Consider the following 12544-nt stretch of genomic DNA (forward strand, 5'->3'; position numbering starts at 1 on the left):
TGCGAAAAAAATTCATTAAAATACTATTCGGAGAGGAAAGTTTAAATTTTTTTTTCGTAGCGGAAATATTGATAAAGATTTCTAAACCTAACACATTATTGTGATAGGCAGCCTACGATGCCGAACTCAAAGAACTAATTATACGTCATGGTGATCACAGAGCACGCCCAGCCCGAATGAAAATCTATATCAGTTAAACCTTTAATTTTATCGGAAAAGGTGTGCCGCCAACATTTCAGCACCAGTTTTGGATCTTAACGGAAATTTTAGCATATAAAGCCTATTTTTTGCGACGCTTTTCGCCCGAGGGTGCACCCATTATAGAGTAAGCGATATAACGGAGAAAGACCTTCGACATAATCATCATTAAAACGGGACCATTATTTTTGACCTTGCTTGTTCACGCTCTTCAACATTTTATGATAATAATCGACGCCACAGTTCGTACTGGATAAGTCATAAATTTAGCAAGCGCCGTTAATTTATTAATAAAGCGCCGTGTGACGTTGTACTTTAAAGCGTATACTTTCTCGCTTAGCTATCTGTTTTTCAGCACAATGACATGCAGAAAAACTCTCTCAAAAAATGTCAGTAGATGATAACTATTTGATAATTGGCTGCTTGAGGCTATCCCTTGTTTGTGTCCACGCCTTAGGTCAAAGCAAGCGCAGGGAATACAATGAGATTTTGTAATTCCGACATTCAATGATAAAGCAGATTTAAGTCAACATCAGGCGAGATTCGAAAACGTCGCTGAAAACAAAAAGTCTTTAAACAAAAACTTTATAACTTATTTCTTTCAGCGTTGAAGTTCCGATTAAAATCAGGTTTTGGTTGTTATTTACATAAGTGAGCAAATTGTGGCACCAAAAATTATATCGTCATTGAAAAAAGGCAGAACTTTGAAACTTAGGCGGGTTGCAAGCATGTTGCCGCTACTATAGCTACGCGAGTTGATAGTGTAGAAGTATGCAGTAAATAGATGAAGTTGTACATATCAGAATAAATCGAAATGTTTAGAAATAGAATCGATATAGCAAAAAATATTAGCCATAGCATGTTAATAACTTATAGTTATACAATAACTCACTTATAAATTTTAAGATATGTTAGTTCAAAAATTTTCCTTTCTTGATTGGTATTTGATCTACTTCCATTTATTCTCTGTGTTTACTTGTCTGAAACAATTTTTTTCTCTCATAGAAATGAAATAGGGACGACACGATGATGCTGTTCTCATCCATATTACTGGTTGCCGTAGCAACACTCTGCCCCTGGGGATCTGAAGGTCACGTGCGGTTAACTTTTCCTCCAGCCAGGAATTACGCAATCGATTATCTGGACAACGGAAGAACCATTGGCCCTTGCGGTTTTCCCACCTACCCAGGTATAATTATGACGTAGGAATAAATAATTCATATGAAACAATTGTCTCATTTAAACTTTATTCAAGCACGTTGCTTTGAAAGGAAAATTATAACATTTAAGGTTATAATTAAAGTAAGTTATAATGCAATAATTCATTGCATATAATTGTTAAGGACGTAGAATTTCTCTATTAAAACGTTTAAGTAATTTGCGTGTTGAAGAATGTAGGTAGGTAGATGCCGTGCAACCTTAGAGTGACGTACGAATGACGTTTGTGAGCTTTAGACAAAAGAGAGGAAAACGCGATGACTGTTTGTGAATAGCGGGGGCGATAAGATTGATGGTGATGTAATAGCAAAAGAAGCTGTATAGTGTTATACTGGATTAAATATTAAACACTAGCATACTGAAAAGTATTATTACTGACGAAAAACAACAGTTAAACCAGCAGAATTCCAAGCCTATTTAGTTTTTTTTAAACTCGTAAGCAAGTGTGTATTTATGAAAGTGTGGCGCCGTTAATCAAGCATTTTGTGATGCCAATGTGTAAATAACATTTTAACTTTAAACAAATATTTCTATTGATGAATTCAACATCGTTTAATCACACGTTATGTTTGTTCCAATGCTGCCAACGAGGGAGTTATTTACAAGCAATCTCCAAATCTATCAAATGCCAAGGAAACTGTCTTGTCCTTTACATGAAAATTTTATTTCCAGCGATAATTACGTCACACCTTTACATTAAACATCTGACGCGTCTGTTCCTCCAAAATCGGTTGAATATGAAACGTTGTTATGTAAGTGGTAATTTTATCGCGTTTTAATTTCGGTTGTTATGCTTGGCATCAGGTTACATACATAAACTACATATTAAAGAAATAAATTTGGGACCTGAATACGAGCTTATACGCATACCATTAACATGCACGGCAAATTTGGAAAAATTTTATTGTGACTGGATAAATGTAGTTTTCTTTTAAACTTGCTGTCACTAAGCTTTTATTCCTTCATCAAAGCACAACCCTCAATAACTTTGCAGCTTTGAAAATGAAACAACTTTTAATTTCAGGGGCACCAAGGACAACATTTGTAGAAGGCACTTCAGTGCGTGTAACGTGGCATCTTTCCTATTCTCATAAGGTATCAAAAAAGCTTATAAGAAAAGGTTTTGTTTATCACTTAAGGCAATGCTTAAACTTTAATTAGTAAATTTTCCTTTACTTTTCCGAGCATCTTGTAAACATTAATGAGGTTCTCTGGTAACTATTATGTAATGAAGCTTTATTGTATCATCTTGTTTAAAATTTGTTTTCGATTTATTCTTTTCATCTTCACCACACCCTTGTTACTGGTTAATTTTTAAACCTAAAAACTTTGCTAGTGCAATGCATTGCTTTTATCAGCATGTGACCGTGAGTTGTTTGGTTTGTATTGACGTCACTATGTCCTTCTATTGTTAGTGTTAACGACATCTTGTCTGCGTTTTACCCACTTTGCTGTTTATCCAATCATACATCTGTCGTGTTTTTACACCTTTTTATAAAAAAAGTCTCCCATAAAGCATTTTGTTAAATGATATATTACGTCTCACATTGGGCCGATAACAATGCACAGCATAGTTGTAGTTATTTCGCGTATTTTAGACGAAGTCTTACCTCTGCAACCTGGAATCCTTTGGTCGAGGCTTGTAGCAGGTTAATCCTAATTCTACTTGTTGTTAATGCTCCGCCTATGTGTGTTTATTCTAGAGGAGCTTGCTGGCTGCTGGCACGTTATGCTGCTGTTATGTTTTAAGATACCAGCATGCTGAAGTGTTAGTTAAGCTTAGTTTTTACCTACTGTAGTTTTGTTGGCAAGTCATTGCATCAGTATTGTTCCAATCGTCGGTAAATGTAATCTTGAATCGCTGTGTCCTTTACTTTGTTCGGGCCTCCAAGTCAGTGACGGCGTGGATTCCTGGTTGCAACTTTTACAGAAACATTTTCTATCAAAAAAGATCGCTCTTTTGTGCATTTTGCTGTTTTTCTTTGTACTAAAGGCGTTTATTAAAAAGCAGGACAGAATAAAACTTTCTACTTGTGCAGGGCGGCGCAAGAATTGAAATTATTCAAGAGACGCCGAGAACCAATGTTGTGGCCACTTTAACTCCGGGTTTCACATTCCAAAACGACTCTACGTAAGTTATTTTCATTTCTACATCACCTGCAGTATAAAACATATAATTCATGATCTGATTAAGGTAAACCGTGGCTATTTAAAAATATATTTTCAGCTTAAGTTTGGCAAGAAAGCATTAGCAAAGATATTGTGAATTGGTTGCTATTTTTCAATGAAGTGTATCATTTATCGTGCAGCAAATTTATTACTTCCAATTGTTTAGACGTCAGTATGCAGACGTCGTCATTCCTATTGGTTTCACATGCGAGCAATGCACCATGCGATTGCTACGTCAGGCATCTGAGTGGGGTTCTGCTTATCAGTTTTGGAGTTGCGCTGATATCACCATTCTCCCTCATCCTGACTCATCCAGCGCGCAATGTGCCAGCCCCCATACAACTGAGGATACTGGGAAAGAAACAGAACCACATGTTGAACCAGAACCACCAGTTGAACCAGAACCATCTGTTGAACCAGAACCGCCTGTTGAACCAGAACCACCTGTTGAACCAGAACTGTCGACCGAACCAGAACCACCTGTTGAACCAGAACCATCCACTGAACCAGAACCACCTGTTGAACCAGAACCGTCTACTGAACCAGAACCACCTGTTGAACCAGAACCGTCGACTGAACCAGAACCACCTGTTGAACCAGAACCATCGACTGAACCAGAACCGTCGACTGAACCAGAACCACATGTTGAACCAGAGCCATCCACTGAACCAGAACCACCTGTTGAACCAGAACCATCCACTGAACCAGAACCATCCACTGAACCAGAACCATCCACTGAACCAGAACCACATGTTGAACCAGAACCGTCAACTGAACCAGAACCACATGTTGAACCAGAACCACCTGTTGAACCAGAACCGTCGACTGAACCAGAACCACCTGTTGAACCAGAACCGTCGACTGAACCAGAACCACATGTTGAACCAGAACCATCGGCTAAACCAGAACCACCTGTTGAACCAGAACCACATGGTGAACCAGAGCCAAATGGTGAGCCTGAACCTATAAGTGGAGCAACGCAACCAGCACCAGCAAATGGGGAAGTATGTCAACCATCTACTCCTTTACTGTACAATGCCTGCTATGACGGAAAGTGTCTCAACGGAGGAACATGTAATGCAGAGACTGGTCTTTGCTCATGCTTAAAGCTTTACTCTGGACAAAGATGTGAAGAATTTGGTAAGATATATTTCCTATTTGTATCTTCAATGTTGTTGAAAATCAGTCTTAGTAGTGTCTATTTTCTTTTGCTTTCAGATCATTGTTGGACTGACAACGACTGCAATAACGGAGCATGCATCGACACCAGGAGCACAACTTTTCCGAGACTACTCTGTTATTGTCAACCTGGCTGGCATGGAAAAAGTTGTGATATCGGTGAATAGAAAATTATGTGTCATATCATTTAATGAAAACACACTCTCCACACTAAATTAATTTGTCACTCCTAAAACAAATTTCAATAAAACTAAGTAATTGCAATGCAGAATCACAATTTTTGTTACTGATTTCTTAGGCCAATGTTCATTCATTTTAATGTTGTAATGATTTGATTTTTCATTTTTTTCTTTGAAGAGTCGACTGTAGCTCTCCAGGAAAATTATGCCACAAATCCAGACTATTATCATCGGGACTTGAGTCCAGGATTGTTGTCCGTTCATTGGCGTTTCTTGGACAATGACACAGAAATCGAAATTGCAGTACAAGCAAAGACGCTTAGTTGGGTTGGATTGGGCGTAAGGCCCAGAAACATTGATCAAAACTGCAAAAGATTTCCTGAATTGAACCAAAGAAGTACGTTGGATGCTGACTTTTTAGCGAACATTGACAAACTTAAAAGCGAAGAGATCGTCAATGTAAGTATAGCATAAAATATTTTTGACATTTTTGCTGTGTTACCACATTTTTACGAATATTTACTATTATGTTTTTTCAATTTGGTTTTTAGAAAAACCCTTCGGTTGATCCAGAGCTGGCGATAGAGGAATCACTAGAGAGCAACATTGAAGCAAAGTGCATCCATGGATCGTCCACTACTGGAGGTGGTCAGCCTGAATTAGAACCCGAACCATCTAGTGAGCCAGAACCATCTGTAGAACCAGAACCTCATGTGGAACCAGAGCCGTCTACTGAACCAGAACCTCATGTGGAACCAGAACCATCCACCGAACCAGAACCACATGTGGAACCAGAGCCATCCACTGAACCAGAACCACATGTTGAACCAGAACCATCTGCTGAACCAGAGCCATCTACTGAACCAGAACCACATGTGGAACCAGAGCCATCCACTGAACCAGAACCACCTGTGGAACCAGAGCCGTCTACTGAACCAGAGCCACATGTTGAACCAGAACCACATGTTGAACCAGAACCATCCACTGAACCAGAACCACCTGTGGAACCAGAGCCGTCTACTGAACCAGAGCCACATGTTGAACCAGAACCATCCTCTGAACCAGAACCACATGTGGAACCAGAACCATCCACCGAACCAGAACCACATGTGGAACCAGAGCCATCCACTGAACCAGAACCACATGTTGAACCAGAACCATCTGCTGAACCAGAGCCATCTACTGAACCAGAGCCACATGTTGAACTAGAGCCATCCTCTGAACCAGAACCACATGTGGAACCAGAACCATCCACTGAACCAGAACCACATGTGGAACCAGAGCCATCCACTGAACCAAAACCACATGTTGAACCAGAACCATCCGCAGAACCAGAACCATCCGCAAAACCAGAACCACATTATGAAACAGACAAAACTAATGTAGCAACACCCACATCAACTGCAAGTCCTACCAATTCAGGCGATAACGACGCACTTGCATGGTTGACCAGGTTTGGTGACAAACCTACTCACCTCATGGATTGCACTGACATTGTTATAGGATCAGTGAAAGGTATTAGCAAGTTATTAATAGTAGATGTCTTTTTGCAATAATTTCTGTTTAAAGTAATTTCATGTTTCCGATCACTGCTGACGAATGGCAAAATGTCCATGTTTAATGCAACACTGCTGCATAATTTAATTTCTCCATTCAGCTAAAAATAAAAATAAATATGATTTAATGCAGAAGCATTTTAAACCATTAATTTGTTTGGATTTAGGTGACCTACATCGTGTCCAAGATATGTACACCCGCGACCGATCGACCCCGAGAGAGGATCGATTTTATGATGGGACCGAAGATTTGACTGGCTCAGCCGGATCACAGATTGATGGTCTAACTACAATTGTCTTTAGAAGAAAACTTGAAGGTGCGTTGCTACGTTGTTTTACGATTTTCCTGATTCTTCACAATGCAAATATTTATATGTGAAAAAATATGCAATGAAAGAAGGCAGAGTGCCATCTAACGAAAACATTACAAAGATTTAATTAGCGTTTATAGGTTGCTATGTTTATCATAGTTATAACATACGGTATATGGTGTTCCTTTCAGCTAACCATCCAAGCGACCATGCCATCATCAACGGTCAGATGACAGTCATATGGGCGATGGGCCAGGGCATCGATATGTACCAGCACGCTCCAAACACTGGTTTGGAAGACTGCACAGCCTCTGACTACAGGTTCTCATCCATTGTACCCTTTATTAAAGTTTCAAGTGATTTTTCATGAAGTAGCTCTTTATGTTTGTAATGGCATCATACTGTATTAGTCTAAATCTGTAAATAACAGTTATCCGACTTTATTTGAAATTTGAGTGTTTTTTCTATGTTTAGTGAATTATCGGTGCGCACAGACTCGGTTTTTCCAGCACGAATTGTGTAGTTTGTTACAAACTCTAGTGGGCATTTTCACTACAATAAATCTCACTTCTGTTTCAGATTCTACCGGCATGATGAAATAAAGTATCACGGTACAGGTCCGAACCGCAGAGGCGGCACCTCGTTTAACTTCTTCGGTCAGTTTCTCTAAATTTTAGCCAACTACAAAAAACAAGGAAAATTAACACCTTTCCTTTGATTTTTTAACAATTCTTGCTTGGAAACATGTTGAAGATTTATTATTAATAATTTGTTTTGAAAAATTTCTTTATAATTAACTTTTTAAGGTTTTTACGTTTAATAAATTAAACACCAATTTTCAGAAAGTCACAAACTCGCTCTTCCAGCACCTACCGATTCCTGCACCACGGTGTCCGGAGAATACCGGTTGCCTAGGAACTGCATCGCCTCGGACGATGCCTCTTTCAGCTGCGACTATTTTGTGATTTGGCAGCTCAACTCCACAAATGATAAAATTACTTTTGTGCTTAAGGTATTTGTACTAACGGATGTTAAAACTAAACGCGATTACTCAGTAATGTTGCGGCCAATTATAACGTCTCGCTATTTTTACATAGCTTATGAAAAGATGAATTCTGTGTTATGTGTTTTTTTAGTATTTTTATCCTTGATATGTAACCGTTCTGTTCCATGTTTAGTCCAAACAAGATCAATCCCGTTGGATTGGGCTGGGCATAAGTTCCGACCAATTTATGGCAAACACGGACGTCATTACAGCTTGGATTGACCAGAGTGGAAACCCGGTTGTAAAGGACAGGTTTGTGTTTAGATGTCTCCTCTTTCTTATGGTGCGTATGCTTGCCGAATAACCATATGATGTATAGAAGTAGAGTAAACAATTTTTGAATTTAATACCAGGATAATATGGTCACCAAAATATTCATATAAATGTCAAATGTCTGAAGCAAGTTATTTTTCGTTGTTTATTGGCCCAGTGACTTTTAATAAAAAGCACCGTCGTCAGAATCTCCACTTGAGCTAAATGACAATCGACCACCCTCAAATATTATCCTCACCCACAAAGTCAACCGTTTCTCACAGTATATATTATCCAAAGAAAAATTGATTTTTTCAAGACAAAACAACAAACCGTTTTACTTTGTTGAGATCAAATCCAGCTCAGATCTTCTATAAACATGATTCTTGCAGCGTGCTTTCTGAGTCAATTGCGTATCATAAGAATCCCATGGAAGATAAACGTTAGCAGATGATATTGAACACTACAATATTTCTAATCTACAGGTACGCGACCGGTTATAGCCCACCAGGCATCGATAACTCTGGCGACATCGAAAGCATCACTGGTAGCTATGAGGATGGTGTTATGACAATACAAGTAAGTGCTGCTTGCTGCTGGCGGCAATGATCAACATATCCATGTGCCATTCCAGACAATGCATGACAATATTTATGGCTAGACGATGTACTGTTACGTCACAGTCAGGTCTTTATGTATTTTTGTGACTTTAGAATGGAAACATTTGTTTAAACACGAAAATAGTACACAAAAACTTTTCATTTAGTTGCAAATTACATTGATAAACAAAAATCTTGTTTTTATACTTCCAGTTTACCAGATCACGCAATACACAGGAAAGCTTCGATATAGCTTTTAGCGACACCGAGTGTCAGCATATGATATATGCAACTGGTCAACTCAACTCGGCTGGTGATGACATCAGAAAACACGACAACACGCCAATAGTTAGCTCGAATAAGGTGAGACTCAGTTTAGAAGCAGTCATTATGTGTTCCACCAGATTGTCTGGATGTGTGTACATTTCTAAAACTCAGAGAGTTATTGTAATCACACGGTCCTTATGTAATACATTGCTATAACAATTGTTTCTAAAATATACTTGAAAACCATATTAAACGCAAAATATACACTGAAAAAGGAAATACGTTAATAAAAATTTGTTCGTCACACAGATATGCATTAGGTCGTGCGACATAAAAGTTAAAAAAGAAATCACATTGCAAGGAGATCTACGACTTGTCGCAAACTTCACTGCTGAACTTAACGACCCAAATACACAAGCTTATAAAGATCTTGCGCAAGAAATGGAACAAGTGGTAAGATGATTTCTATATCAATTTTTTTTTATTTTTTATGTTTTCATGTTTTTAAGTTAACAGTTTTGTCAAACGTTTGAACAAAATTAATGTTAAAACGGTTAAAACGCCATTTTAGCAATTAAGCGTATATTAAAATCATTAATTTATTGGATTAGATTCAAGCTACGTTTGAGGAAAGTGACTTTATTAAAAATTCTGATGGAAACACTGTTGAAATCAAAGTTACTGGGTTCAAGGAGGGCAGCGTGATTGTCGAATATACGGCATCAATTCAATATGAAGATACCGGGTCAGACGTGGCAGAAGTCAGGGTGGGAAAAATTTTTCTTAAAAGTACTTGGTACATTAAACAAAATTGAACAAATACATGAAGTACCAGTGATACGGCTCCCAGAGTTTACAGTGTAAAACAAAAACACCACTTTTTAGCATAAATTAGTTTACAAGAGATAAGAGCGTGCCATAAACCGCCTGGTTGTTAGTCAACAAACTGTGCATCTTTCTATTTTAATTTCACATATTACTGTACAAGTATAATTGCTCTTGTATAACTCTTTACAAAGTATCAGACGAAATTGTGTTTTGGGTTTGCAGTCGAACATATCCGACTCGTTCCAGGCTGTCGTGGCCAGCAACGGTGGAAAATTGATCAATTCTAGCGAAGATGTGGAAGTATCAGATTTAACTGGTTAGTATCTCCTAAAATACTTGGCAGCCCAATGGCGTAGCTACAGTGGTTCTCAACCTTCTGATCTTGGCGGACCCCTTTTGCTGCTGTCAAAGCAGTTGGCGGACCCCTGAAGTTTAAGCTAACTAAGGGTTCTGAGACTGCACTTAAATGTTTCTTTGCTTAGTTTTACTTAATAGTCTTGGTGCACAACTGCGCTATTCATTCAAAATAACATCAAACTATGCGGATATTTTTATTTATTTCAAAGCGTTATCTATACCTTGCTCACAACAAGCTGCTAGTTACAAGCTAAAACTGAGAAAGCGATTATGTGCAATCTCCAGCAACTTAAAATCACTGTATCCAGCTGTCTTCTCGTATAATCCGCAATCTAGTGCATCACAATAGGCCTTCCCTGCGGGTGATAAATCTCAATAAGCTTTCGTATTCCCATCACAATAGGCAATTAAGCAAATGTTCCAGCCTATTTCAAAAAGCAATGATAAACAGCAAAAAAATTTTAAAAACTCGTACTTAATGTTGCAAATTTCGAAGTTCTCAAGGACCCCCTGAAAACCCCCAGGGGTCCGCGGACCACCGGTTGAGAACCACTGGCGTAGCATCTTCATTTGTCATTATAGCTGACCAAATATGCTTTCTGATGCTACACTTACGAACAAAGTATGGTTGCAAACTTACGTAAGACGTAAAGCTTGAGCAATGCCGTTGCGTTTCCTATGCAGTGTGAAGAACAGGAAACGAAGTGATGTCTAAGATTAACGAAAACATGTAAACGTAATTCATTTATTTGCAGAATTTTCCCCAATTGTAGCCGACGGCACAACCACCACCGCTGCCATCACGACCACCAAAAGGTCAGAGTCATCAGCTGCTTTGGAAGACTGGAAGATAGCAGTAATTTGCGCATGCGTTATGGGAGGAGTGGTTCTGATCTTTGGTTTGATCACCTTCTGTCTGAAAAGACGAAAAAATCGTAAGCTATTGTTGAAAAGAAAACAGTTTAGTTTAGATTAAATATTGTTTTCGTGAGATAGAAATCACAATATTTTTGGATGCGCCGTTCTCAAGGTTTTACGTGTTGCGTAAAGGCTTACGTTTTGAAGGTTTACGTTGAGCAAGACTCACAACCTACTCATATAAATAAAATTAAAATGGTCTCATTTTATGCGCCCAGCTTTTCAAATTCTTTTTATTTCAACAATTTTTAGAACAATTCGAGTCGCTCCCAATGCAACACAACGGCGACTCCGATGGCCACACAAACGAGGCCATGGAACCAGAAAAGGTAGGATTTACACAAAACAAAACCGACAAATAAGTTAGACCGCAAAGGTCTTCAAAGCTAATTCTGTTTGCATACAGTTTTCGAACACTGGAGCTTTTAGGCTTTAACGATTAACATAATAAACCAATGAGTTTTCAATATTTTCGGTTTAAAATGTTTTAGCAAAATATTTGGAGTTCTGGGCTACTTTTGTTTCAAAATCGTTGTTGTTAGTGAATCGTTATATTATGATTGTTTTCATTACCTTGTCTTTAAATTTTGTAGAAATCTTTGAAGCAGGAACTTGACGTCTGATATTTCCTTCCTCCTTTTTACGTCAAGATGACGTCATTGGGTTTGGGCATGCTCCAATGAAATGCGAGGATATCTCTGCAATGTGAACACGTGCATCTTCTATCTTAACCATGTATTCATTCTGTCATGTATTTATATACCCTTGTTTTGATAATGCGCTGTTTGTCCCAAGTAGGTTATACATTTTATGGGCGCTTTTGTAATTGCTAATTCTCTAGAACTATTTTAAAACACGTTTGAAAATATTAACCCAATTAAATTTGTAATGTGTTGTAATTTGTACGAAACGTTTTGCGAATTCATGCGCAAAGCTTTGAAATAACTGCATTTGTTTGTATACAACATTTTATTACTTTTTTCAGTTTGCTTTCTCTTTAACAGTTCAAAGTTTTTATAGCGTTTTAAGTTTTTTGAGTTGTCCCCTTACCTGACAGCACGTAAGACGCCAAAAGTCAAATTGTTTACTTTAACTTGAACAAGTTTAGGCTGTGTTTGATTGCCAACAGTAAAGTAGGAACTCGAGATCATCGTTTTCAGTCATCGATTAACGGAAATAGCGTTCTATCCTTATTCTTGAAAACATAACTTCTCCTTTTATAAGTTGCTACTACACCACGAAAATGTGGTTGGTTTCGTGTCCACGTTGAAAAACTAGTTACTTCATCTACGATTTTATCAAGGGTTAGTTTCCTGTAATGTAACTGAGCATTTGTCCCTTCGGCTTTATAGGACTTGTCGACGCTGATTACTTTAAGAGCTTCGCAATAGCTACGGTATTTACCACACTACAAATTGAGTTGTACAATTACTGGTTCAGTTTCGGTAGGCTATGCTACCTTTTGTAT

The 12544-nt window shown here is 38.2% G+C and overlaps 1 protein-coding gene across 2 annotated transcripts; it reads left to right on the forward strand.

The window, feature by feature from the left end:
- Nucleotides 1–1203: 1203 nt before the first annotated feature.
- LOC143470739 (uncharacterized) lies at nucleotides 1204–12056 on the forward strand. Of its 2 annotated transcripts, XM_076969012.1 has the most exons (21): nucleotides 1204–1387; nucleotides 2441–2511; nucleotides 3456–3547; nucleotides 3752–3956; nucleotides 4011–4725; nucleotides 4804–4923; nucleotides 5122–5402; nucleotides 5495–6458; nucleotides 6667–6816; nucleotides 7002–7131; nucleotides 7390–7466; nucleotides 7653–7822; nucleotides 7989–8107; nucleotides 8593–8686; nucleotides 8920–9069; nucleotides 9283–9426; nucleotides 9585–9740; nucleotides 10024–10117; nucleotides 10914–11093; nucleotides 11329–11405; nucleotides 11670–12056. In XM_076969012.1, exons 1-21 carry the CDS (start codon nucleotides 1225–1227, stop codon nucleotides 11697–11699), a joined length of 4182 nt encoding a protein of 1393 aa, XP_076825127.1. In that variant the 5' UTR covers nucleotides 1204–1224; the 3' UTR covers nucleotides 11700–12056. The 2 variants fall into 2 exon arrangements, with proteins under 2 accessions (XP_076825127.1, XP_076825125.1); XM_076969010.1 differs by having other exon boundaries at nucleotides 3752–4725.
- Nucleotides 12057–12544: the final 488 nt, after the last annotated feature.

The sequence above is a fragment of the Clavelina lepadiformis genome, chromosome 9, assembly GCF_947623445.1.
Source record: "Clavelina lepadiformis chromosome 9, kaClaLepa1.1, whole genome shotgun sequence".
NCBI lineage: Eukaryota > Metazoa > Chordata > Ascidiacea > Aplousobranchia > Clavelinidae > Clavelina > Clavelina lepadiformis.